The sequence below is a fragment of the Carassius auratus genome, chromosome 26 (assembly GCF_003368295.1).
Source record: "Carassius auratus strain Wakin chromosome 26, ASM336829v1, whole genome shotgun sequence".
NCBI classification, from domain to species: Eukaryota; Metazoa; Chordata; class Actinopteri; order Cypriniformes; family Cyprinidae; genus Carassius; species Carassius auratus.
The window spans coordinates 13,790,842-13,817,573 of NC_039268.1; the positions used below are offsets into that span (position 1 = coordinate 13,790,842).

Sequence of the window (26,732 nt, forward strand, 5' to 3'; positions counted from 1 at the left end):
TGAGACTTGTCATGGCACTGTTGTTGTTTTCTTGTTGACCAGACTGCTTCTATTGTTCTCATTTGTAAGTTGCTTTGGATAAAAGCGTCTGCTAGATGATTAAATGTAAATGTAAAATGTAAAATGTAAAATGTAAATGAATTAATTATGTAGATAATTTTAAGAGTGAATCATTGAATCATTGTTACATTTCAATATATGGTTGTCCATAAAATGTGTTGCTGTTCTGTTGTAAGTAATCTTAAAGATTCCTAAATGCATCTACTTTCAGAAGGCCAAATAAAGTGCTTTTGCTTTCGCCTAGATACACAGCATCTCCCTGACATGACTGCTTCAACACTAACTGCGGTTACTGAAACCACGGCTTCTTTCTTTGCGTGAACATTTGGGTGGCATTATGAATATGAATATGATTCACTGAATATGAATCCTGCACGTCCTGCGTGTCTGTGGAAATCAGGCGCTGACTGGACATCGGGAGAACCGGGACTATTCCCGGTGGCCCAGCAGACGATTTGGCCCTCTACTTAAATATTGTTATTGTATAATTGCAGGCCGAATATACTAAAGCGATTATTTCCGAATCTCTAATAAATCATGAATCGGCAATGATTCATGACTGGCAGTCGTGACTGGCAATGGTTGGGCTCGCGCGCTCTCTGCGCCTCCGCCGAACGGTTTGGATCAGACTCAATGCGAGAGAGAGACCGGAGTGAACTGTGTAAGCGCACAGATGGAGCAGAAGCGACACTTCTGTTCAGGGTTTCAGGTATAGGTCAGTCTCATCTGTAAATATGCTAATGTAGTTTTGTCTTTTAGTCAAGCAACAGCAGCACATTGCTCACACTCACTCAAAATACTGTATAAACGACGTCATTATTATCTATTGTAATGTTACAGCTGTAATTTAGCAGACAAATCATCATATTTTATCATAGGTTTAGGGGGAGCTAGTGCATACAAAAACACAACCCTTAGGAAAATTTATGTAGCCTATGGTATGGTACTAAGCGTGGTTTAACCATGGACTTTGTAGTAAAAATAAATACAAGTGGTAATTCATTTGCCAAAAAAAAAATGCACTTACAAAACATGGTAAAAGTCAAATAAAAATCTTCAGTATTAAAGTCATGAGAGAGATGGATGGATAATGAAAGATTTGGTTTCAAAAACAGTATCTATAAACTATTTCTTTTGATTTTAAATCTGCATTGAACTTCAGATCTCATTGAAGTAAAAGGCAGTACTAAAGTCTGATTGTGTGGTGGATGTGTTCAAATGTGATCATCTTAATTCAAGTGATGAAGGATGGTGAAAGTCTGACAGTATTGAGCTCTACTTTAAGGTTAAACCTGCCTGGTGTAAATGGTGGAAGATGATTAACAGTTGCAAATAAACATTCATTAGAAATTTATAAAAGTAATCAAAAAGTACTCAAAAGTAATTAGTTACATTACTTTTTTAAAGTAATTAAAAAAGTTACACTACTATTACATTTTAAATAGGGTAACTTGTAATCTGTAACCTATTACATTTCCAAAGTAACCTTCCCAACACTGGTTGTATTCCATCTGAAATGGTTAGTTTAAAAGCAGACATTTCACTTTCTATAGATAGGCCTATACTGTATTTCTTATGCCCGAGTCAAGTATAAACAGAGTTTCGTTTTATTATTTGACGCTCTCAAGTTCACAGACCGTGATGAAACAGAACTGTTGACCAAAGCTATTACACTGGTGTGCGCTTCCTCATTCTGCACTTTTTTATAGGTTAACATTAGAGCGAGCGGCCATGTGAAGTTGCTACTACTTACTTGTTTCAGGTGATAATCCAAATTTGAATTGAATTTGGATGTCATGCCCGATGTACTGTATACAGTATTACCACATAGAGCAGCTGTCAACAATCTTTTGTCGCAAAACGCATGACTTCACCACTTCTTGTGGATTTGTTTTTCTGTGACTAAGCGACTAAAAAAAGGTGGTCGACTAAGGCTTTTCTCGTCGACTAACATTTAGTTAACTATTAGGGGGCAGCCCTAAATAATAAGTAGAAATTAACAAACATTTGAGTTTGTAAAAAATGTAGTCAGATTAGATAATAAAATGGAGTCAGAACACAACACACTGGATTGCTGGCCAATCAGATTATACCATGCTTTTCAGAATGATGAGCTTCATAAAAATCAATGCATTTCAGAAAGACAGGACAGAGAGGAGTAACAATAAGGTATGGTTTGTGGAAAAATAATGTGTTTTGTGAACCTTAAACCACGTAAACACAATGCATTTCACCAAATACACAAAATAATATTATTTTTAGCGTCGTCATATGGCCCCTTTAACATGATCATCAACACTATTGCCAGCGTGATATTACTTAAAAGTGTGCCGACTCTTAAAAAATGAAACACGGTCCAAGTTTAATCCACTAATCAGGCATCACATCTGTCTGAGGGGCATTTCTCACTGTATTGCCATTATTATGAAGAGCTCAGCTGTACCGGAGTACAGTTGTAAAACTGTAAATATTTCTCATGCAAGCTCAAACTGTCATCATCTATGTGCACATTTACATCAGCCTTCTTTCTCTACGCTGAAAATCTGAAGCATGTTTTTTTGCTAGAGATGTTTATTCTGTCACTTTTTCTGCAGTAAAAGGTTAAAAAATGTGTATATATATATATATATATATATATATATATATATATCTGTACTGTATATATACTGTATTATATATATACATGTCTATATATACATTGTGAACGATTCCTCTGCACACACACACACATCAAATTCAGGAATCATTCAAAATGATGTAATATGTAATATGCAAAATAACCTTTTAATTGGAATGCCAGAACTATTCCTCCTTTGTGTAATGATTGTATATTTAAATTGGTTTCGACAACTGACCTACATGCTGACTGGCCCCGGTGTTCCCTATGGCCAGAGCACTAAGTGCAGATATGCCGTGGGTTTATTCTGGCATAAACACTGACTCTCATTTTGGGGTGACAAAAAGGCACAGCATGGCCACACTATTCTACATTCACTGTTGCTTGTGCATTCGATTCTTTAAAAGGAATTTAAGTCATGCTTACTATGTCAGTTTAAGCTATTTTTCACTATTGACGTATAATAACAACACTTTCAAAATAATGTAAATTAAAGCTTTTATATTTCTTCTGGTGAGTGACCATGTTTCATATGAATTACATATTAATGTGGGTCACACAGAGACTTTACATCATCAGTATTTTACAGCACCAAAGAACTGAATGGTAAAGTTAAAAGAGTAAGAGAAAGAGCAAATGGAATAGAAGGAAAGAATGTGTGATCATTTAGAAGAGGTTGGGTATGGAAGACAAAAAGTTATTTCACACCTAAGCTCTCCACCACGTTTTAGTCTATAAATACTATTTAGATATCTTCGATTTAGTAAGCAACATCATATATATATATATATATATATATATATATATATATATATATATATATATATATATATATGTGTGTGTGTGTGTGTGTGTGTGTGTCATTTTGGTCTTGTTAAAATTAGACCAAACTGCATTGGACAAAATGTTTTGGCATTTTCACAGGGCATTTAGTAATTTTCTATTTCTACAGTGACACTCTTGGTAGCCCCATTGACAAATTTCTTATAAATACACAGAAGAACGATTTAAATCCTAAGAAGCCACATGCCCACTTCATACAGTTTAATAATGCTACATTAGATACAGTGCCGTGTCCAATAACATGGGCATGTTGCCCAATTATGTTCTCTGATGAAGGTGAAATGATGTCCATGTAAGTGGCTTCTCACAACAGGGTGCAAGAGTTATAGGCTACTCAGATCACCTCCAGCATCTGTGACAATCCATTTCTTGTTTTCACACTGATTAAAATGAGACCATAGGAGGTCCAGAGCATTTTTCCTCAGTGGTTTTGTAGGTGAGAGAGAGCAAGAGGACAAATGGAGAAAGAGAAAAATGTTATTTCTTTTCCCAAGCCTGTAATTGATCCTGCGTGTTTTGTGTACACAAGAGAGGAAACGTTCTCACCCTCCCAACAATTCTCAATTCCAGTCCTCGCGACACCCAGCTCTGCATTTTTTGCATGTCTGTCTTTGTAAACACACCTGATTCAGATTATCAGCTTGTCAGAAGTAAGCTCAGTGCATGAACTGTGTTCCGAATGACATGGTCCCTACACAGTGTTCATTGCTCCCTGCTCCCTGAGCAGGGGAAATCTGTTGGAGTTTACCTCACTTCGGAACATTCATTCACGGATTTGCACTTTGGAATGTCTTCACACATGGACAAGAGTGACATCATATACCTCTGTAAATAAATACAATTTAAATTCACGTCTCGCACACTTCAATGCACTTTGAATGGAACATCTACGTTTCGAAATTGAATTATTTCGGAATATCCTGTGATGTCCACTTCACAGGGCACTTATATTATAATAGAAAAACTTCTGCAGCAATAAGAGAAACATATAAAATATGCAGAGCAGGGGTGCATGGGGACTGGATTTGACAACCACTAGTTCAGGGGAACAGGAGATCTTTCTTACATATTACTTGGGGTTATGAAAGTGAAAGAAAAAGGGAGAGGCAGCTGGAGAAAGTCAAAGCATACAGTGGAGAGGAGAGTGAGAAAGAGAGGGAGTGTGTGTGTGTCTGGATTGGAGACACAGCTTAGTCAGAGCGAAGAGAATCTCCTCAGTCCCATCTGCTCTCTACACAGCTCTCATTACACTCACAAGCCCATCCATCAGCCCACAGCCACCCAACTCTGCCACAGCCCACAGTAATGGAAAGAGGAAAGAGAAAGAGATGTAGGGAAAAGTGAAAAGGAAAGAGACAGGAAACAACTGAGAGCGAGAGAATGATGGAATGTGGGGAAAAGAAAGAAAAAATAAAACAATTTCACAAACATTTACAGGCTAAATTGGCCTGTGAAGAAGACAGAGCGATAAACTCTCTGATGATTATAACACAAAACTATCCTACAGCATATGATCTCAAAACAAACAGTTGAAATAAGGCCAAACATCAAACCGGTCAACAGAGGTGTCCGTATGCCATTCATATAGCCTAATGTTCTGCTCAATATTTGATCAATGTTTTGTGTTAAAACTCTTGACCTTTCAGTCATGTGGTGCATTCCATTAGAACAAATCACCTAGCTGTGGATAAATGTCACTGTCATAAAACCACTGGGGCAGGGTAACAGTTAGATTTATGAGACAAATCACTTCAGAAACAGCAGCAATGATGGGGAATCTCACTTGCAGTATCCAGACACATTTGGATAACAAAATATCAAGTTTAATGGGAAGAGAATCTGGAGAGCTTTTCTCAAAACTACCTTCACTTTTCATTTTTCCCATTACTTTTGCAAACTGCACTTTTGGTGATTATGAAGTCAGATTTTTATTTATAATGTCAAATCTGGGAAAAAATTTAAATATTTTTGAAAAAGTGAGTGCTTTTTTATTCATTCAAAAAAGTCATTGGGATCCAATGTTTTGACTTTTTTAATGGACAAAATAGTTATTTGACATAGAAGTCATACAATATGTAATACAGATTTGGAGCATCATAAGATTTAGAACAGTATGAGAAAATAAATATGGTATATTTGATTTTGGGTGAACTAGCCTACCCCTTTAACTATGAACACTGTCAACTAGTGTCCACTCAGAAAGTATCCAAATGCATTTGCATTAGTTTTGAGCAAGTATTATCTACTTTTCTTATGAGACATTTTGCTTTAAAATGTGTTTTTGCTATCTTATTGCAAAATAAATGCCACCGATTTAATATTACATTATGTAATATAGTCACATTTATAATTTTTTTTTTCTGTGTGTGTGTGACAAGTGTTTTCTTTATCTTTGTTTTGAACAGTATATCTTTTATAGTGAACGGTTAAATGAAAAGCTTGTACTTTCTGTTTTTAAAATAAATACCACTTTGCATTCATACATTTTAAATTCTGATTTAAGTAATACTTTAAAGGGTTAGTTCGCCCAAAAATGAAAATTATGTCATTAATAACTCACCCTTATGCTGTTCCAAACATGTAAGGCCTCCTTTTATCTTCGGAACACAGTTTAAGATATTTTAGATTTAGTCCGAGAGCTCTCAGTCCCTCCATTGAAGCTGTGTGTACGGTATACTGTCCATGTCCAGAAAGGTAAGAAAAACATCATCAAAGTAGTCCATGTGACATCAGAGGGTCCGTTGGAATTTTTTGAAGCATCGAAAATACATTTTGGTCCAAAAATAGCAAAAACGACGACTTTATTCAGCATTGTCTTCTCTTCCGTGTCTGTGTGAGAGAGAGTTCAAATCAAAGCAGCTGGATTTCCGGTTCGCGAACGAATCATTCAGTTCACCAAATCGAACTGAATCGTTTTAAACGGTTCGCATCTCTAATACGCATTAATCCACAAATGACTTAAGCTGTTAACTTTTTTAATGTGGCTGACACTCCCTCTGATTTCAAACAAACCAATATCCAAGAGTAATTCATGCACTCAAACAGTACATTGACTGAACTGCTGTGATGAACACTGAGCCGAGCCAGATAACGAACAATAGACTGACTGGATATTGGTTTGTTTGAACTCAGAGGGAGTGTCAGCCACATTAAAAAAGTTAACAGCTTAAGTCATTTGTGGATTAATGCGTATTAGAGATCTGAACCGTTTAAAACGATTCAGTTCGATTTGGTGAACTGAATGATTCGTTCGCGAACCGGAAATCCTGCTTTGATTTGAACTCTCTCTCACACAGAAAAATTTATTTTCGATACTTCAAAAAATTCCAACGGACCCTCTGATGTCACATGGACTACTTTGATGATGTTTTTCTTACCTTTCTGGACATGGACAGTATACCATACACACAGCTTCAATGGAGGGACTGAGAGCTCTCGGACTAAATCTAAAATATCTTAAACTGTGTTCCGAAGATAAAAGGAGGCCTTACATGTCTGGAACAGCATAAGGGTGAGTTATTAATGACATAATTTTCATTTTTGGGCGAACTAACCCTTTAAGTAGTTTTGAATACTGATTACTGATTATTGATTTATTGATTACTGATTACTGATTTTTTAAATGCATGGCTATTGTTTTTACATTTCATCACGCAATCCAATGCCACACAGAATTTTTATTTTTTTTTAAATACATGGCTCTTGTTTTGACATTTCATCATGCAATGCAATCCCACACATACAGTTTAGCTTAAGTGTCCAAATACTTTTTGAGTTTACTGTATATGTATAGACATTCATGAAGTGCAATTGTCTGTGAAAATGTTCTATTATAACAAAATCTTTGTTTTCAACCATTTAATGTGACACAATAATTGCTTTCAGAGTTTCAGTAATTACATTTTTAAGTGCTCTTAAGAGTGCAATGAACTTATCACTGCAGGGTGTCATTTTGGCACCACCAGAACTTTTTAATTACAGCAGGTGGAACTGTCAAAAGTGTAATATGCTGTACGAGCGAATAGCTGCAATAAACAATCGCCATACAGTGAGCATACACAAAAAGTGTGGCTGCATGTGGACTCCTTACCTGCTCTGGGCCCTGAAAACAGATCCGACACAAAGGAGTCCTGACTCCACTGTCCGTGCAGCTGTCCAGAGATAACCTCTCGTCCAGCTTCTCCTTAGAACAATCCTCGGATGAGCTGCAGCAGTCCGGCGTCCTCGGTGAATCCAACCCGCTATGAGTCCAGTCTTCGCTCCCTCGTGTGTCCACAGCCTCACCTGCTACCGGCTGGTAATGTCCGTTGGCTAAAAAGTGGCTCTCCGTGGCGCTGCTCGTCGCATTGCCCTCCGTTGTTAGTTCGTTCATGGGTGTGAAGGCAGGTGGCGATGCCGACGGTGCCGGTGGCCTGAGTAGGAAAACCTTCAGGTCACTGAACAAGACGCAACAGCGGCCTTTCTGCTTGCCCTGGCGGCGCAGCATCGGTCTGCGACTCAACAATCCCCAACACCATACAATGACACCGATAGCCAACAACATGTGCCCGTCTTATGAATAATGGAAATGCGGTCTATGCTTTTAAACGGCCTATAATGCAAAGGCTATCTGTTACTGGGCTCCAGGAGGTCACATAAAAGAACTTACTGTTTGGTTTCCAACGAGAAAAGACACCTGTGCCGCCGTTCAGTCTCGTGAGCAACAGCGCTTACCTGCTCACCTCACTCAAACTGACCGTTTGAACACAGAGAAGGTGTTTATTTTCAACCGTTATTATTCTAATAAGAGCTACATCATCGCGCTAGTGTTTCCGTTGAGAAGCTGACGATTGTACGCACATGTAATAGTAACTGTCAAAAGTGGGAACCCTTTAATATCCCTGCTCATAACCCAATGGCGATTCAGTCAACTCGAGTACCTCAAGAAAACTAGTTCATTCAGATGTTGCCACGTGAAGCATATTTTAGGTTACCTGACAAAACATTATCTATAAGGCGTTAACAACTACTGGCCATAAAGGCTACAATAAACTACTCAAATCGAACATTTGCGGACAAATAACACGATTTGAATGAAAAATATCGGGGATTCCCGCGAACAGCTTCTGACAAAGGAGCTCCTAGCCTGAGGTACTATTGCCAGTGGCATCTAGTCATCAAAAGCAGGAAAACAGAAATGCAGGCTATTCGTCAGAATAGCCAAACAAGCGGCAGCCAGGGTTTGTCTAATAATTAAACAATTTGTAGTCTACCACACGCACAATTTCTGTTCTCCAGTTCACGCCTTCCTCGCTTATTAGACATCATCCGAAAGCGACTACCGTGTAATGATGTTAATGTGAACACAAAGTGTGTTGCGTGAAATCAAATCCAGCCACAATCATGTCAATTATCCAGCAATTATCTTTGGCGTTCATCTCATGTTTCAGGTTCGATCGCTTACAAATGCATCCCGCACAAGTCCCCTTCTGAAGATATAAGGTGCCAACGTCTTGTTAGTGTAGGCAGCCTATCTCCTTAAACACCCAGCCCTTGTTGCAGAAATCCCAAGGCAGTTTAGCTCACTGTCCCGTGTAATGTCAGACATGCCTTTCGAAAATCAGTCCAGATAAGGAACAGATTCGCTTTCGACGATGAGGAAATATTTTTGCTATCCACAGTCCGTCGTTTTGTCACATCCAGCGCCTTTCCTTTGAATCAAATTGCTGGGAAAATACTGAAGTGGCTCTTGCGTGGTAATCCAACGCGTCCATGCGACGCGTTGTGCAGATCTATCTGACACGAGATGTTATGTTATGATGATGATCATCAGTAAAGCCGGAGGATGCTGCTCTCGCTGCGGCTTCAGCACCATGTTGGCTGGGACAGCTCCCAGGCGCGGGCCCGTCTCTCTCCGAGAGTGTGATGCAAGCAAATCACGTCCTTACAATTTGCACTACGTAATAAATAAAGAGCTCACTTTCGACAGCCCGGGAGTACAGTGGGATTCAAATCCAGCTTTTGAAACGTGAAGTTTTCCAATTCGAACCTGAGGAGATCGTTCTTGTAGTCTGCATTTCTCATGCATCCGAACCACAAACGGATTTGGTTTCAGCTCTCATCATGTGAGACCTGCTCACAAGCATGTGTTTCTAGGTCAGTGTTACCAGCGTTCCTCTCGTCGCCCCTCTGAGACGATAAACCCGATGAACTCCACCGCAGAAGATATCAAGTAAACGTTGGGCAGACATTAACTTTAAGTTATTTTTCAGCATAAATTTCCGCTGTAGGAATCAGTCTTTGGAATGATTGAGTCTGAGTGCAGCTCTGACTTTTCACTGGGAAAAATACATTGTTAAACTTAAAGTGAAATAGTGGTCAGTTGTTATCTTAAAGAGCCGATTTAACCCATAAAATGTTACCCTGGTCCACAAAACCAGTCATGAGGGTATTTTATTTTTTAATCATTATTTGAGATTTATACACCACATGAAAGAGGAAAAAATAAGCCTTCCACCGATGTATGGTTTGTTAGAATAGGAAAATATTAAAAAATCTGGAATCTGAGGGTGCAAAAAAAAAATTCAAAATATTGAGAAATTCGACCTTTAAAGTTGTCTAAATGAATGCATATTACTAATTGAAAATTAAACTTGGATATATTTATGGTAAATAATTTACTAAATATCTTCATGGAACATGATCTGTACTTAATATCCTAATATTTTGGTTTAAAAGAACAATCTATTTTGATCCATCCAGTGTATAGTTGGCTATTGCTACAAATATTTCTGGGCTATTTATATGAAGTTACATACAGCCAAGTATGGTGACCCATACTCAGAATTTCATGCTCTGCATTTAACCCATCCAAAGTGCACACACACACAGTGAACACACATAGCAGTGGGAAGCCATTTATGCTGTGGTTCCCAGGGAGCAGTTGGGGGTTCGGTGCCTTGCTCAAGGGCACCTCAGTCCAGCCCAAGACTCGAACCCACAACCTTAGGGGTCAACTCTAAATTAAACTCTCGAACCACTAAGCCACAACTTATGACTGGTTTTACAGTCCAGGGTCACAAATGTACTTTTGTTGGCATAAGTTATCAAATATATGCTAGTTCTGTCATGCTAAATAATATTTTTGTCTTGAATAAAACCAGTCAGGCTTGAATAAAACATTTAACCTTAGACCTTTTTTATGATATAATATTGGTTTACCAATCTATGAGCTATTAAATTCTGTTTGTTATTGTAAATTGCAGTGATAATGATGCAGGTGGTGTAACAGATGGCTACATGATGACTTAAAGTTCATTAAAAAAAAAAAAAAATCCAGTAACTGTGATAATAACATAAAGACAGAACAGTTTTGCCCACACACACAGAAACAAACACCATCAAGATTTCCAATGAGATGTAGGCTACTAATTAAAAATATATACACATATACATACATACAGTATAACAATATTTTAATGTAAAAGTAGGCCTATACGTAATTACACATTCCTCTGTAATTATAATATATATATATTACATTTCATACAGAAAACAGTCCATAATTTGGATATGAATATTGGTAACATGAAATACACTCAAAATGCAAAATATTAAATAAGAAACAATTTTTAATTTAATTAATGAAATATAGTACTGCATATTCATTTAATAAAAATAAATGTAATTAATTATGGCCTCCTGTCAGTTTTTACAGCAATAAATGTAACAATGTGACTCCCAAATGAACAATATCAGAGGGGTAAACAATATTTTATATTAAAAGTCAATTAACTGCCTTTAAAAGAACAATATAATTTTTTACCACTTTTTCCATAAAAATTACTAACTGCTTTTTCATTTATCAAGCAATATCTAGTTTTATTGAGGTCAATAATATGATTTTACATCATTAACACAACCTGCAAACATTAGGCTACACCAACTAAAGGTTTAAGAAATATTAATGGTTTAAATCATGTAGTTCCTTAAGGAAACAGCTATAATTTTTTAATTGACCAAAAATCTGATATAAATATTATACTGACCAAATGATAAAATAAACAATCTCGGCCAAGTAAATTCTGCTTATCAAGAAAAGAAGAGTATAGCTTTTTCCTGCAGGGTAAAGAAATGCCCAAGCAGTGCAAAGTATAAATTCCTCGACAAGTTGAGACAATTGAGGGAAATACACAGAATAGATAGAGACATTTGTCTTGCAGAAACACTAACCGTCCCTGGCAGCCTGGCCTGTATCTTTCACTGGCTGTGAGCCATTTCACCCGTGATGTGAAGGAGAAATTCAACTTGGAAATCTCAGCATTTCTGCTGTACATGCCAAGAAGTTTCCTTACGACTAGGCTCAAAAAGACAAAACAAAAATGTGTTATTTAAACATTTATTGGGAATTGTCCCCTGGGTTTCAGGAGTTTCATTGGTTATTTATCTTAACAAAAGGCGCAGGCATTTCACAGTTTTTTACAATTGCTTACACACTCAAATTAAAAATAACACAGCTAGTGAAACCTTACACTCAAAGAGCAAAACCTCAGCCCAGATCTGCACAACTATAAGCACATTTTCAACCTCACATTTTTTGAAAAACACTAAACACACTTCTCTACATTAGACATGGAAATTTAACATAATGTCACTTCTTTGCCATTTCAAGACACTGCTTTCCAAAATACTACACATGAATCTACTGATCAAAAATGGCCATCAGATGTGCAGACACTTAGTTTCTTAACTGTAAACTCAACAATCAAGGTGTAAGCACTATAAAAAGTTAACAAGTGAATGGGGCAGTGGTGCAGGAAGTGGAATGGGGAGGAACATTTTTGGCCAGAGATCTCTTTTGAATGTCCCGGGTCAACGTGGTGGTAACATCACTATATATGCTGCAATCACGCAGAATGGGGTCCTCCACTGGCATGCCAAAATAGGTCCTTACAACTCGTATGACCACATACATTTTTAGACAGACTAAGCAGTGGACAGACTAGGTGTCAGGTCTCATTATTCCAGTACCTCCCACAACACTATCCCTTTCTTTACTTTTCCCCTTCTGCATGGCAGTAAAAAAGGTTTATTATCTCTGACCCTGTGTTATACCCCTCATTCAAGCAATAGAGGAGGCCTGTGACCTAACATATGCAGAGTCTGTGTAAGGATGGATTTGCCATTTGAGAAGATTCTTCTCTCACTGTTTTGCAAGGGAGGACATTGACTGTGAAATGGATGAAGTGGCCATACCCAGCACTATGAAGAGATGATGCTAAGCTGTTGTTTACTCATCTCCACAAAAGTTTATGTTCTACTGTATATTGTCTTTGGAATACGTCCTGATTTTTAGTGCAAAATGCAGCCTTATTGCAATGATGTACTAAAATATTTTACAATGTGGTGAGAAATAATTATTTTATCATTATTTAAATATGTGCAGTACTTGTCTCATGTGTTGTGTTTGATCAATATATTCATGTACTTTAACAATATCTAAAAATACAAATATAAATGTTAATTCAAAATCAAAAATATAAATGTTAAAAGTGTTTAAGATTGTGCCCAGCAGTGTCTAAGTTGTTCAAACAGAATCCAACTGTATGAACCACGTGTGAACCATATGGTACCAAAATTGGGTTTTGTTAAACTATTGTAAAGTTTTGAATGAAGTGCTTCGTTTTGCAAAAGATCTGAAATGTTCTTATACTTGTGTGTGTGGATGTGTTAATTGTGTGTAGAGTTTTGACAAAGTGAGCCTTGTTTTTAAATTTGTGTCTAAACAATCATAAAAAACTGGAAATAAATTTGATTTAAAATAAAAATAAAAATGTAAATATCCCATGAGATTCCTGAGCTAACTGGCTTCGGGATATGACTGGCATTTATTAACACAACATTGCAAAAATGCTTGAACAGCATTCAACAAAGTAGCTAAAATATGAACGTGTCATATTTACAGTATCTAGTATCATTTTGTTGAGACAATATTGTTTCACATTTGGTTTTGTTTTAGTAGTAGTTTCAATTAAAAATTTAGCAAAAATCGACTCAATCTCAGGTCTTTCAAGATTAAGATGAGTTTATTTCTTCATGGGAACAGATTTGGAGAAAATTTTTATTATTATTATTATTTTATGTGTGTGTGTTTGTGTGATCGCTTGCTACCCAATGGATTCTCTATAGTGAATTTTGCCTTCAGTGAGAGTCCAAACAGCTCACAACATTCCATAATCAATTACTGTGATTTCCACAGTGACTTCTGAAGTAAAAAAAAAAAAAAAAAAAAAACTACAACAACAAAAGAAAATTGTACAGTGAAAGCTGCATGTTTGTCATTGTCACTGAACTGTCGTTGTTGTGTCTGACCAAAATGTCAGTCCTCTATCCTGCTTTTCATGCTGTTCTCATCTGATTTAGGAGAGAAATATGCACAGATCAAAGACTGTTTACAATTGAAAAAAATATGTTGGTGGATTTTGATGTGGGAGGTCAATGTAGTATTCACTTTTTCATTGGAAGGCTACTTTTTTGGCCAGAAGCAATAGTTTAATGTTATTGATGGATTTATCTCTCACAAACATGCAACTTCCCACTTAAGACATTAATTGATAGACTGGAGTCATGTAGATTACATGTGGATTAATACAATGTTTTTATGCACTATTTGGACTCTCATTCTGATGGCACCCATTCGCTGCAGAGCATCCATTAGTAAGTAAGTGAAGCAAAATTAAAAGAAAATCTGTTCCCATTAAGAAACAATTTTATCTACATCTTGGATTACCTAAGAGAGTGAGTAAATGTTTAGTACATTTTGTCATTAATTATGAAAACAGAAACTGTGCAAGATTTTAAAATATGGTCAATATCTTTTTACCACATTTAATTAATTTGTCTCACTGTCCAGATCACACTCACATGCACATACATAGCAACTACATCTAGAGCTCTAGCAGATTTCACCGAAAGCCATGAATTGTAACAAATGGCTTCGTGGATGTTCTATAGGAGGAGCTGCAGTGGCTCACAGCCTCTTCCACACTTCTGTGAAGATAAGCCATGGAGACAGAAGAAGGTAAACCAGGGATAAAGAGTCACGCAAAGCCCAAACCAAGGCTAAGAGAGCTAGTCATGTGTGAACCAATGGCTCAGTTTGACTGGCTTTTGTTAGCAGAGTGAGAAGTTCACAAATGATTGACAAAGAGAGAGAGCAATTTATGACTCAATGGAGAAGAGTGTGATAAACAAAAACAAAGATCATTTTTGAATGCAAGCAGTCATTTAGCAGATACTGTATGTGCATCTTCTCATGGACGTTTTGTGTGCAGCTCTCTGATTACCAGCCTAGATATTTGTTCAGTACACCACCTTTCACATGACAAATCTAAATAACTATATATATTACAGTTTCATATTTGTTAATTTCTCTATGGCCTTTGTGCTAGTAATGGATGGGGGAAGATCGATGAAGATGCTCCCATTAAGAACATGCATTAACTAACTTGTAGCATATTTTGGTATTAGCTAATCATGTACTGATATGATACAGTACTAAGTGAAATACCAACATCCACTATTTATGTGTTATAGAAAAAAAAAAAAAACATTATGAATTAAGATGTCATCTGATTTTTGTAGATTATATAAAATACATCTCACATCATTAAAAATATGCAAGCACTTATATCGACTGAATTGTTGAATTGTTGTTGTTATTATTATTAATAATGACACTATACTAAAGAGCTGTTTTATAGATGAAATTGAAGTTGTAATTATAACTGAATTTATTGTTTCCTAACTTCCTAAAATCAATACTGTTTGTCCTATTTGTTGTTGTTGTTGTTATTTATGCATGTCATGAACTACAAAAAAGAGTAAAATCAACAATACCAGCAATGACAATATGACTTCTATTCCAGGTCTTTACAATAAAAATGTGTTGTAATCTCAGTCTAAATGAATTATGGTGTCCACAGATTTCTTCATTAACAACCAGATATACATTTTCAGATTTTCAAATAAGAAAATTAAATACACAAAACAAATTGTAAAAAAAAAAAACTTGAACCCCAAGACTGTTCTGATGGAATAAATCAAAAAAAAAAAAAAAGCATAACCATTAAATAAATGTGTTGAGATGTACTTTAGTGAGATCTAGTTACTAGTTCTGTCTACATAGTAAACACATTTTGGTAAAGGGAAGGCAATAATGATATTTAGTATCTTAAAAGAATGCTGTGTTGCCTTGTGTTAAAGCTTTTTTTCCGTAAGCAATTGCAAACACTCGTAGACATTTTCTATCTTCGCTGATCAGTAAAGAGACCAGTGTGAAACAATGAAGACATATACTGTAGGCTTTAGTCATTGCAGCTCGGGAGAGAATCCCAGCACATATGTAAAGAGGCACCCAGCTGTGAGCATTGATGTGCAGACAGGTTTCTTTGACAAGCTAAGCTGTGAAGAAGAGAGACGCATTCAGCTGGAAAAGGTATTTTGAAGGAGGATTATCTCAGATCTAACCGAGGAGCTGCTCTACTCTCATACATGTCTACTGAATATTTGAGCACAAACATACTGTATGTACACACTGGCATATGTACACACAAACATACATTCTTAGAAAGATACAAAAGAGATCAGGTCTCTGGATTTAATGGTCTGTTCGGCTCAGGAACTGTTGGCTGAGGTTATAGGAAAAAGCTTAAGTTCAGTCATGTGACTGACAGATTCTTAGAGTTCTGTAGAAATCGTGCTCTCTTTCAGCTTAAAGAAGCACACTTCTCTAAGAAGTGACAAATGGATCCAGGTGTCATTTGCTCTTTCTAGAATCAGAAATCAGAGCAGAGTGATACTCAGTATCGTGGTTTAGTATAAAAAAAAACTGGTTTCCTTTTAAGACTGTTTTGCTTAAGTTACAAGATACATGATAAGAAATTGATCATGTTTACTATACAAATCAAGTCTATATTTGGCTAATCCTTTAGTCTAAAATGTACAGTTGATTTTTTTTAAAGGGTTAAAATAATCAGATGGTAGCAGAGACTGAAGAGTGACGATAGGAATATCTGGAGTGGATTATTTAACTATATATGATTAAATAATGAGATTTAGAAACAAATTTTACTCACATATACATTCATGAAGTGTTTTATTTTTCTTACTGTGGTGAAAATAAACTCACTGGGTAATGAAAAATGGGTGTTACATATTAGATGTTGCCAGGCAGTCTCTGTATTTATGCACCTCCTTACAATATAGGCCAACAACAAAAAAAATAAAAAAATAAATTAGACTTCATTAGGTGAGAAGTATGTATGAATGAAGTATGCTTACAAAGGACACTTTTCTATCCAATAAGGCCTTGGGAGAGGAATCACCAGTTATATTGTAAGTCACATGAAAATGCTAGCATGGTGGATGTCTGGGTTGGATTCATACTACAGAACAGGGATTCCCTTCCTGCAGCATTTAGCTTAAACCCTGCTCAAACACACCTGCCTGTAATTTAATTAGATTCAATTACAGGTTTGACAGTATGTGATTTTGCATTAGTAATAATACTGTTATACTGTTGTACTGTAGTGTGCTATTCTCTTCGAGATGCTCACTTGTGCCATTTGTCATGCTGCATTTAATTCTGCAGAGTGAAACTTAAATTCTTATTTAATTCTTATTCGGGCCCTTGACAGACAAGAGTGCAATGAATTACAGAATGTAGGTCATGATTTTCTATTTTTTAAATCAGTTTTGATGCTATGTATGTCAGTGTAAAATAAATTCAGTCTTCTCCTTACAACTAAAATGCATTTAGTTGAACTTAAACAATTAACATGAGCCTAAATGATTATGTTAGCTATTTAAGTATTTGGCTTTATTGAGTAATGATCATGTTTACTGGATGCTTAAGGACTAATTAATATTTGTAAGTTTTGTGCATTTAAACACAACAATACAGTCAACAATACAGTAATTATGATGTGATGACTGTATTTAGCAAAATTTTCAAGGAGTGTTTAGGAAAAAAATACTTATTGTCGGGCACTGATATGGACATATACTGACATACTGTAACTTGGTGATTAAAAATGTATTGTTTGCTATTTGCACTACACTTACACATTTCCTGTGAAACACATTCTATTATGCATTGCATCATATAAGAAGTATATTGCAAAAACATCAATGTCTTATGAACTTGTGAACCAGATTTTTGAGCAAGCAGGTCTTTTGAAGGAGCGATGGGTTTGCCTGCTTCAGTCTTTGGTTGAAATTATAATGCGTGTGCTCTTTCTTTCTGTCTGCCTTTCCCTCTGTTGCTTTCTTTCTGACTCACACTTACTTATAAACACACACACACACACACCTTATTCCTTCTGTTCCTCTAGGGACATTGGAGGGCCAATTAGTGCTGCAAGTATCGCGGTCCTGTGTGAAAAACTGGCCCTGCTCAATTAACAATCTACTAGAGAATTCTTCATAAATTAAACAGCTCTCTTCGTTCAGCCAGATCAAATGATATCTGATTCCCTTGGGGGAATGTTTCTCTGTTTTACATAACATTTAGTGAGTTATTCTGTCTTGATGAGTTTTGATTGGAAATGTATGTTTCCTTCCCCTCTCCTATGGTGTTTTGTCTTGAAGTGAATTGAGATAATGATGTTGACATTTGCCATAAGACATGTTTAGTTGCACGCCCCCTGCAGTAAATCTATATTATGAATTTTTGCTTTATGCCTTAAAGGAATAATTTACACAGACATTAAAATCTGATTAAGATTTACTCAATTCAGGCCATTCAATGTGTAGATGAGATTATTTTAATGGATGTTGAAAAATTTAGCATTACATCACTTGCTCACCAATGGATCCTCTCCAGTGAATGGGTGCCGTCAGAATGAGAGTCCAAGCAGCTGAAAAAAAAACATCACAGAAATCCACAAAAATAATCCACATGACTCCAGTCTGTTACAGTTTTTCTCGATTGCTAACATACTATAACTGATTCATTTGGCCCAATTTTCTAAACCATTCATTCAGTTTTCGAAAAAAAGACACATTTCTCAAAACATTTAACACATTACACTTGTTTTCACATAAGTTTCAGTTTGCTCAGTGTTTTCAGCAAAAATCTACACAAACATGCCCTAATTTTGAACAGGTTTAACCAGGTTCTCATTCAGAAAACACAAACACACAATACAATTAACTCAAGAGTCACAATAGCACACATTTGTCCATGTGTAAACATTAAGTAGCAAAACTGATGGCACAGCAGTCAGAACCTCAGGATGATATAAAAAGGAGCACAGGTGATTATGTGATGTGGAAAAGGAATCCTACTAGTGGAGACAAAGAGGAAGAAAACTGAATGGGACAGGGTAAAATCTGATGAAATACACAGCCCTTTGTTTGATCATGTTCTCATGCATGAGGACAGCTGGCCTTCATGCCATCTACAGGCTTTCAATACAAATAAAATAGGACGACAGAACAGTAGCAGTAATTCAGATGAGAGAACTTTTATATTTTATATACTATATATGTGCAGTAAATACTGAAACACAAGTTGTACACCTCAATCTCATACTGAACTGGGCCCGGTTCCCCCCCAAAAAATTCTTACCAAAGTTGTTTATGTTCCTAAGCGTGTTCCCCGAAGTGTCCCTTAGGAAGCTTCTTAACATGCTGCCTCTTACGTTGGACGTTACAAAGGCACTGTCTAAAGTGAAGGCACTAAATTAGTTGGCATCGATTGCTTAGGAATTGATTTTGCTTAGGAAGGTGCATTACAGCGTTAAGAAAGACAATATGTTCTATCCAAATGAAACATTCCTCAAATGATTCCAGTAACATTTATTTTAACATAGTTTACAGTTTTTTACAATCACTATGACAGTTTTTTTCAATACTTCTAACAAGTTTCCTAAACTCTTAACGTACCAACACACCTACAATACACAATTGACAAAACGGTTAATTTCATGCTCAAAGTCACACATTGCAAACTAAACTCCAACACTAATTTTCAAATTACAATAATACATTACACGATATACTACATCTATCAAAACACCGCAAACATGTCTTAAAATAAAATTTTCTAAAATTTTCTACTAACACATGTTCTCTTTCATCAGGAACATTTAGTCAGTCATAGCACAATATCATAAAAAACACTAACATCAAATGGAATTACAGAAACTGCATTATTTTAGGTGTCAGGTCTGACCTTATACAATAGAAAGTATACTGCATTAGTCATTTCTTTTTGGGTTTAGTAAATGCATGTATTTTGTTTATTTTGCTGCAGAAATTAAGTACAAAAATTGAATGACCATCTCAGAGTAGATTTATAGAATGAACAGTTTATGTGGGGAAAAAAGAGACAGAATTGCTGCAGTAAATGCTTTATTTGCAACAGGACATTAGAAAAGGAACGAAAACCAAAATACAAGAAAAAAAAAAGCAATATAGCTGTCATTTATTTATAATTTATGTCATTATGTGAAAATACTAAATATACATAAAAAGTAAAACAGGAAAAGGCACAGAAGTATTTAATAAACAAATAAATTAATAAAATGTGATCTTGTCTGCCCAGTCTTCTACTTTTAACCTGAAATCTTCTCGGGCAAGGCATCTTGGGAAGTATCTTTGGGTATGCCTTATATCCCCTTCTGGTATTGTTCAGATGTAATGTCTTGGCACGCAGCATTTACTAAAATCCCACATTTAAGCTGGAGTGCACTTTTCCACACAAGATCAACCCAAAGAGGTCCTCTTTTACTTTATATCATATGATCATACAATTGAAAGAACATCAACACCTGAGTACTTCCTAGTTGGTAATCAGCTTATATATTTGCAAAACTTCAATCAGCTGTTTATCATTAGCTAAGAAATAAAATACAGGGTACATATTTTTGCTTCAATTCACAATATGAACAGCTGTTCATTTTGACTTTACAGTTTTTTACAATCGCTATGACAGTTTTTTCAATACATTTAACAAGTTTCCTAAACTCTTAATGCACCAACACACAATTGGCAAAACGGTTAATTTCATGCTCAAAATCACACATTGAATTATTCAAAACACTAAAACTTGTACTTTTCCAACAGGAAGATTTAGTCAATCATAACACAATGACAAAAAAACACTATCATCAGCTGAAATTACAGAAACTGCATTATTTTATGTGTCAGGTCTGCCCTCATATAATAGACAGTATATTCTATTGATCATAGATTGTGTTTTGCACTGTAGTTCCTCTTCAGGAACTCGAGCTGCGTCAATGCGCTTTGGGGAACGCGCCCAGCGTGCGCGACTCTGAATATCGTGTGAAATCAGACCAATGGAAGAGTGTGACGTCACCGGCGGAGTGACGTAAGCGACCAGGTAGCTATAAAAGCACGTGCCACGCAGCTGGCGTCAGCTTCGCGTCTTTCAGCAAGCGCTCTGTCTGTGAATGTCAAACTGTTTGTCTGTGAGTCTTATTTACTGTTGTCTGTCCAGTTTAAGAGCTCCTAGACATGCCAAAGAGCAAGGCGAAAGTCAAACACACTGATGGCGATTCCAAATCGCGCTATAGGTTGTGTGTTCCTCCCTGCTCAAGATATATAACGGGTGGGGATACACACAGCCTTTGCGTGGTTTGCCTGGGTTCGAAGTACGCTGAGTCGGCTCTTGAGGGGCCGACTGCCCGCACTGTGAGCGTATGTCGGTGCGGCTGCTTCGTTCCCGGAGGGGGCCTTCGCCAGCGTTCCCCGTGGTGATGGTCCTGCTTCTGCTGAGGCAGAACGGCGGCTGCACTCGTGGGGTTCGCAAGTGGATCTGGTGGAGGGAATGGAGACGGGCCAGTCCCTATCTCCTTCCACTTCTGCCAGATCCGGCACCCAATCCCTAGAGTCGGAAGCACGCTCAGCAGTTCCTTCCACTCAGGGAGAGGGGTCGATGCTCCGCCTCTCTTCCTCCGAGGAGGTTGCCGTGGAGTCAATCGACAGGGATTCGCCACCCCACTCGCCGCAGTATGAGGAGCTCTTGGAGGTGGTTACTCGCGCGGTGGCCAAATTAAACATCGATTGGCCCGCCGAGAAAACAGCTGAACCGCAGAGAAGCAAGCTCGATGAACGCTTCCTGCGCGCGAGTCAGCCACCTCCCAGCCGGGGCCTGCCATTCTTTCCCGACCTGCATGAAGAGATCACCAGGTCATGGAAAAGTCCATTCTTGGCCCGTCTCTACATCCCCTCGTCAGACTACCATAGGAACGTAGTGGGGATGGGAGAGCACGGTTATAAAGCGATGCCCCGGGTGGAACAGACGCTTGCGAGCTATCTGTCCCCTGGCGCGGCAACATCTCTAAAGGCCCCGGCATTTCCCTCAAAGCCACTCACAGCAACATCGGCTTTGGTGGGCAAAAGGTATGCGGCTGCAGGTCAGGCTGGTGCGTGTCTGCACACCAAGGTGGTGTTACAGGCGTACCAAGCCGACCTGCTGAAGGAGCTAGACGAGGGAGAGGAGATCAAGTCCCACGATATATCAGAGCTAAGAAGGACCGCTGATCTCTCCCTCCGCGCCACCAAGGAGACCGCTCGAGCGATTGGGCGGTCCATGGCAGCTATGGTGGCCGCGGAGAGGCACTTATGGTTGACCCTGTCTGATATGAAAGAGCGGGACAGGGTCTGCCTCATGGACGCCCCGATCCAGCCGACTGGACGCAGTCAATTCTGTCAAATGTATCTCGATGGGTGCTGCACACAGTAGAAAAAGGCTACCGTATTCAGTTCGGCTCCGTGCCGCCAGTATTCAACGGGGTCGTTCAGACAATAGTCGGCCTCAGGCAGGGTCTGGTTAGGGAACAGGAAGTGAAAACCCTATTAGAGAAGGAGGCCATCGAGGTGGTCCCTCCTCAGGGCAGGGAGTCCGGATTTTACAGCCGGTATTTCATAGTTCCAAAGAAGGATGGGGGGCTGCGCCGATTATATACTTGAATCGTTCAGTTATGAGACTAAAATTCAGAATGCTCACAATCAAGCATGTTGTAGCGCAGATCAGGTCCGAGGACTGGTTTGTCACAATAGATCTCAAAGACGCATATTTCCACATATCCATCCTTCCACAACACAGGAAGTTTCTGAGGTTCGCTTTCGGGGGCGAAGCTTACCAATATCGAGTACTTCCCTTCGGACTTGCACTCTCACCCCGCACGTTCACAAAATGTGTAGACGCGGCTCTGGTCCCCCTGTGCATGCAGGGCATCCGCATTCTCAACTATATCAACGATTGGTTGATCTTAGCTCAGTCAGAGCAGGTTGCGGTTCGGCATCGAGATGTCGTCCTCGCACATATGAGGGAGCTGGGTTTGAGACTGAACGCCAAGAAGAGTGTGCTTTCTCCGGTTCAGAGAACCACCTATCTAGGCGTAGTATGGGATTCGACCGCGATGCAGGCACGATTGTCCCCTGCTCGTATCGAGTCGATCTGCATCTCAGTCGAGAGAGTCAAAGAAGGCCAGTCACTCACTGTCAAACAATTTCAGAGATTGTTAGGTCTGATGGCAGCTGCGTCCAACGTGATACCTCTTGGCCTGCTGTACATGAGACCCCTACAGTGGTGGCTCAAGACCAAGGGATTTTCCCCGAGGGGCAATCTACTTCGCACTATCAAGGTCACGCGGCGCTGCCTCCGTGTCTTAGACATGTGGAAGAAACCTTGGTTCTTGAAACAGGGCCCGGTGCTGGGAGCTCCTTGTCGCCGTGTAACGCTAGCGACGGATGCATCCCTCACCGGCTGGGGTGCAGTCATGAGTGGCCACCCTGCCCGTGGTCTGTGGAGCGATCGCCATCTAACATGGCATATCAATTGTCTAGAAATGCTAGCAGTTTATCGTGCACTGAAGCACTTCCTCCCAGACCTAAGGGGTCACCATGTGTTGGTGCGTACCGACAACACATCGGTGGTCTCATATATCAACCACCAGGGAGGTCTGCATTCGCGCCCTTTGTACAAGCTGGCGCACCAGATCCTGGTGTGGTCCTAGAGCAAACTCCTCTCATTAAGAGCAGTATATATTCCTGGGAAACAAAATATGGGAGCAGACATACTGTCGAGGCAGGGGCCGAGGCCCGGGGAATGGAGACTTCACCCAGAAGTAGTGAAGCAGATATGGAGAGTATTTGGCAGGGCTCAAGTAGACCTATTTGCATCTTAAGAGATGTCACAATGCCCCCTTTGGTTCTCTCTAGTTCATCCAGCTCCTTTGGGACTGGACGCTATGGTACAGACCTGGCCGAGGCTTCGTCTGTACGCATTTCCCCCTATTGCTCTGCTCCCGGGGAGTTCTGGCGAGAGTGCGCCGGGATGGGGTCCGTCTGTTGTTAGTAGCACCGTTCTGGCCGGGCCGAGTATGGTTCTCAGATCTAGTCTCACTCCTCGACGGCTCTCCATGGGAGATACCGATCAGGACAGACCTACTCTCGCAGGCGCAGGGTACAATAATTCACCCTCGCCCGGAGTTGTGGAAGCTGTGGGTTTGGCCCCTGAGAGGGCACAACTGTTAGCAGCTGGTCTCTCAACCGAGGTTTTTGAGACCCTTCTCCAATCCAGAGCTCCCTCAACGAGGAAACTGTACGCCCTGAGGTGGAAACTATTCACCTCATGGTGCAGAGACTGCCAGTTAGACCCAGCAAACTGCCCGGTTGGGTTCTGGAGTTTCTACAGGCTAGGCTCCCTGCAGGGTTGACCCACTCCACGTTGAAGGTCTACGTGGTGGCTATTGCGGCCTACCACGCCCTTCACGATGGCCAGTCTTTGGGAAGACACCCCCTAGTTACACGTTTCCTCCGCGGTGCGCTGAGGCTGAAGCCTCCAGTACGGTCCCGTATTCCCCCGTGGGACTTGTTTGTGGTGTTAGAGGCAATGTGCAAACCCCCATTTGAACCTATTCAAGATATCAGACAGACATCTCACACTTAAAACCTCCTTTCTGTTGGCTATCACCTCTCTGCGGAGAGTAGGAGATCTTCAGGCCCTCTCTGTGGCCCCTTCTTATCTTGAGTTTGCACCAGGCATGACTAAAGCGTTCATATACCCTCGAGCGGGATATGTTCCTAAGGTTCCCTCTGTTACACCACAACCTGTAGTGCTGCAGGCCTTCTGTCCTCCTCCCTTTCGGGAGCCCGACCAGGCGAAGCTAAATTGTATGTGTCCAGTTCGAGCGCTGGACGCATACGTCCACAGAGCTGCCCTGTGGAGGAAGACCGATCAATTGCTTGTATGCTACGGTCCCCCCAAGAGGGGTTCTCCTGCTTCTAAGCAGACTATTGCATAGTCGAGGCTATCAACGATTCCTATGAGTCCTCTGGTCGTCCCCCGCTGTCGGGAGCCAAGGCTCACTCTACTCGGGGTATGCCGGCCTCCAAGGCCTTCTTAGCAGGTGTGTCCATGCTGGACATCTGCAATGCTGCGGGATGGTCCACGCCCTCCACGTTTGTTAAATTCTATGGCCTAGACATGCCAGTCACTCCAGGCGCTTCAGTCCTCCTGACCTAAGCTGTGCTCTTCGGATACACACTAGGCAGAGGTTTGGTAGTCTGGCGGCATTGGTACTCGTTCCCCAAAGCGCATTGACGCAGCTCGAGTTCCTGAAGAGGAACGTCTCTAGGTTACGTATGTAACCCTAGTTCCTCGAGGAAACGAGATGCTGCATCTCGGAGCCATACCCCCGGCACCCCTGCCAGCACTTGCTGGTACTCGAAGCTGACGCCAGCTGTGTGGCACGTGCTTTTATAGTTTCCTGGTCACTTACGTCACTCCGCCGGTGACGTCACGCTCTTCCATTGGTCTGATTTCACACGATATTCAGAGTCGCACACGCTGGGCGCGTTCCCCAAAGCGCATTGACGCAGCGTCTCATTCCCTCGAGGAACTAGGGTTACAAACGTAACCTAGAGACGTTTCTTTTGAAGCCTCTCTATATTTTTATTTTGTTGGGTTTAGTAAATGCATGCATTTTGTTTCTTTTGCTGCAGAAATTCAATCCAAAAAATGAATGACCATCTCAGAGTAGCTTTTATAAAATGTTTATGTAAAAAAAAAAAAAAAAAAAAAAAAAAAACACAGACACAGATTTGCTGCAGTAAAGACTTTATTTGCAACAGGACATTAGAAAAGGAGCGAAAACAAAAACGCAAGAAAAAAAATGCAATATAGCTGTCATTTATTTACAGTTTTTTACAGATTGCTAGGACACATTTCTCAATACTTAGGTCACTTTTGCAAAACTCTTCACACAGTGAGCACAACAGAAGTCTATGTGGGCTAAACTGAGGATCAATTATCATTGCTTTGGCACAAAATGCATTCAATGACTACATCTCTCAAATTTCATGAATTATTTTCTCACTCACACACAACAACTGCCAAAACTCTTTGTAGGTATGGGCCAATTTGCACATGCTTACATACTGTTTTCAAAACTGCTAAACTGATGTTCAAAAACAATAACAATACAAAAATGAATAAGACAGCAATTTGCTACATTTCTACAGTAATATTTGAATGAAATATATTTTAAATCTTAAAATTAAATACTATAAAAACAACTGGACAATTTGTAGATTAGCATTACTATTATATCTGTATCAGTGGATGGTGTGTATACAAATTCCTCTATTTTGGAATTACTCATTGCAAAAAAAATAAATAAATAAATGAATAAATGACATAAAATATTGACGAATTCTGCATCATGTCTGATACATTCAAGTAACAAATATTGCAGTGAATTATAAACAGAGATATCTCCTTGTTTTACACAAGAAAACATTTAATGCTACATGTTGTTAGTGTTTTTTAGGTCATTGTTTTGTGGGTGACAAAATGTGTTTGTCGACTGTCAACCTTTGCTAGTGTTCTGGAAAAAATGAGTTGATTTGAGACCTGAATAAAGTTTTTTGGTAGTTGTAGTGCATTCTGAATGAGAAATGAACTGCTTTGCCAAGCTGAAAGTTGGTTATGAGAACTGTGTGAAGAGTTTTGCAAAAGTGACCTAAGTATTGAGAAATGTGTCCTAGCGTCTTATGTTCAGAACAATAACATAATACAAAACTGAATAAGACAGCAATATGCTAAATTTCTACAGTAATATTTGAATGAAATATTTTTTAAATCTTAAAATTAAATGCTATAAAAACAATTACAAATATGACCATCCACATGATCAAA

At 39.0% G+C, this 26,732-nt stretch overlaps 1 protein-coding gene across 2 annotated transcripts in view; it reads right to left on the reverse strand.

The window, feature by feature from the left end:
• marchf4a (membrane-associated ring finger (C3HC4) 4a) overlaps positions 1 to 9,630 on the reverse strand; it is a 45,071-nt gene extending 35,441 nt beyond the window's left edge. The window contains exons 1-2 of one of the 2 annotated variants that reach the window (XM_026204344.1): positions 8,169 to 9,626; positions 7,611 to 7,932 (exon numbers count right to left, since the gene is read on the reverse strand). In XM_026204344.1, coding sequence (XP_026060129.1) covers positions 7,611 to 7,892 — 282 coding nt within the window. In that variant the 5' untranslated portion in view covers positions 7,893 to 7,932; positions 8,169 to 9,626. Of the gene's footprint in view, positions 1 to 7,610 lie in introns of both variants that reach the window. The other variant, XM_026204343.1, reaches the window with a different exon arrangement.
• Positions 9,631 to 26,732: the final 17,102 nt, after the last annotated feature.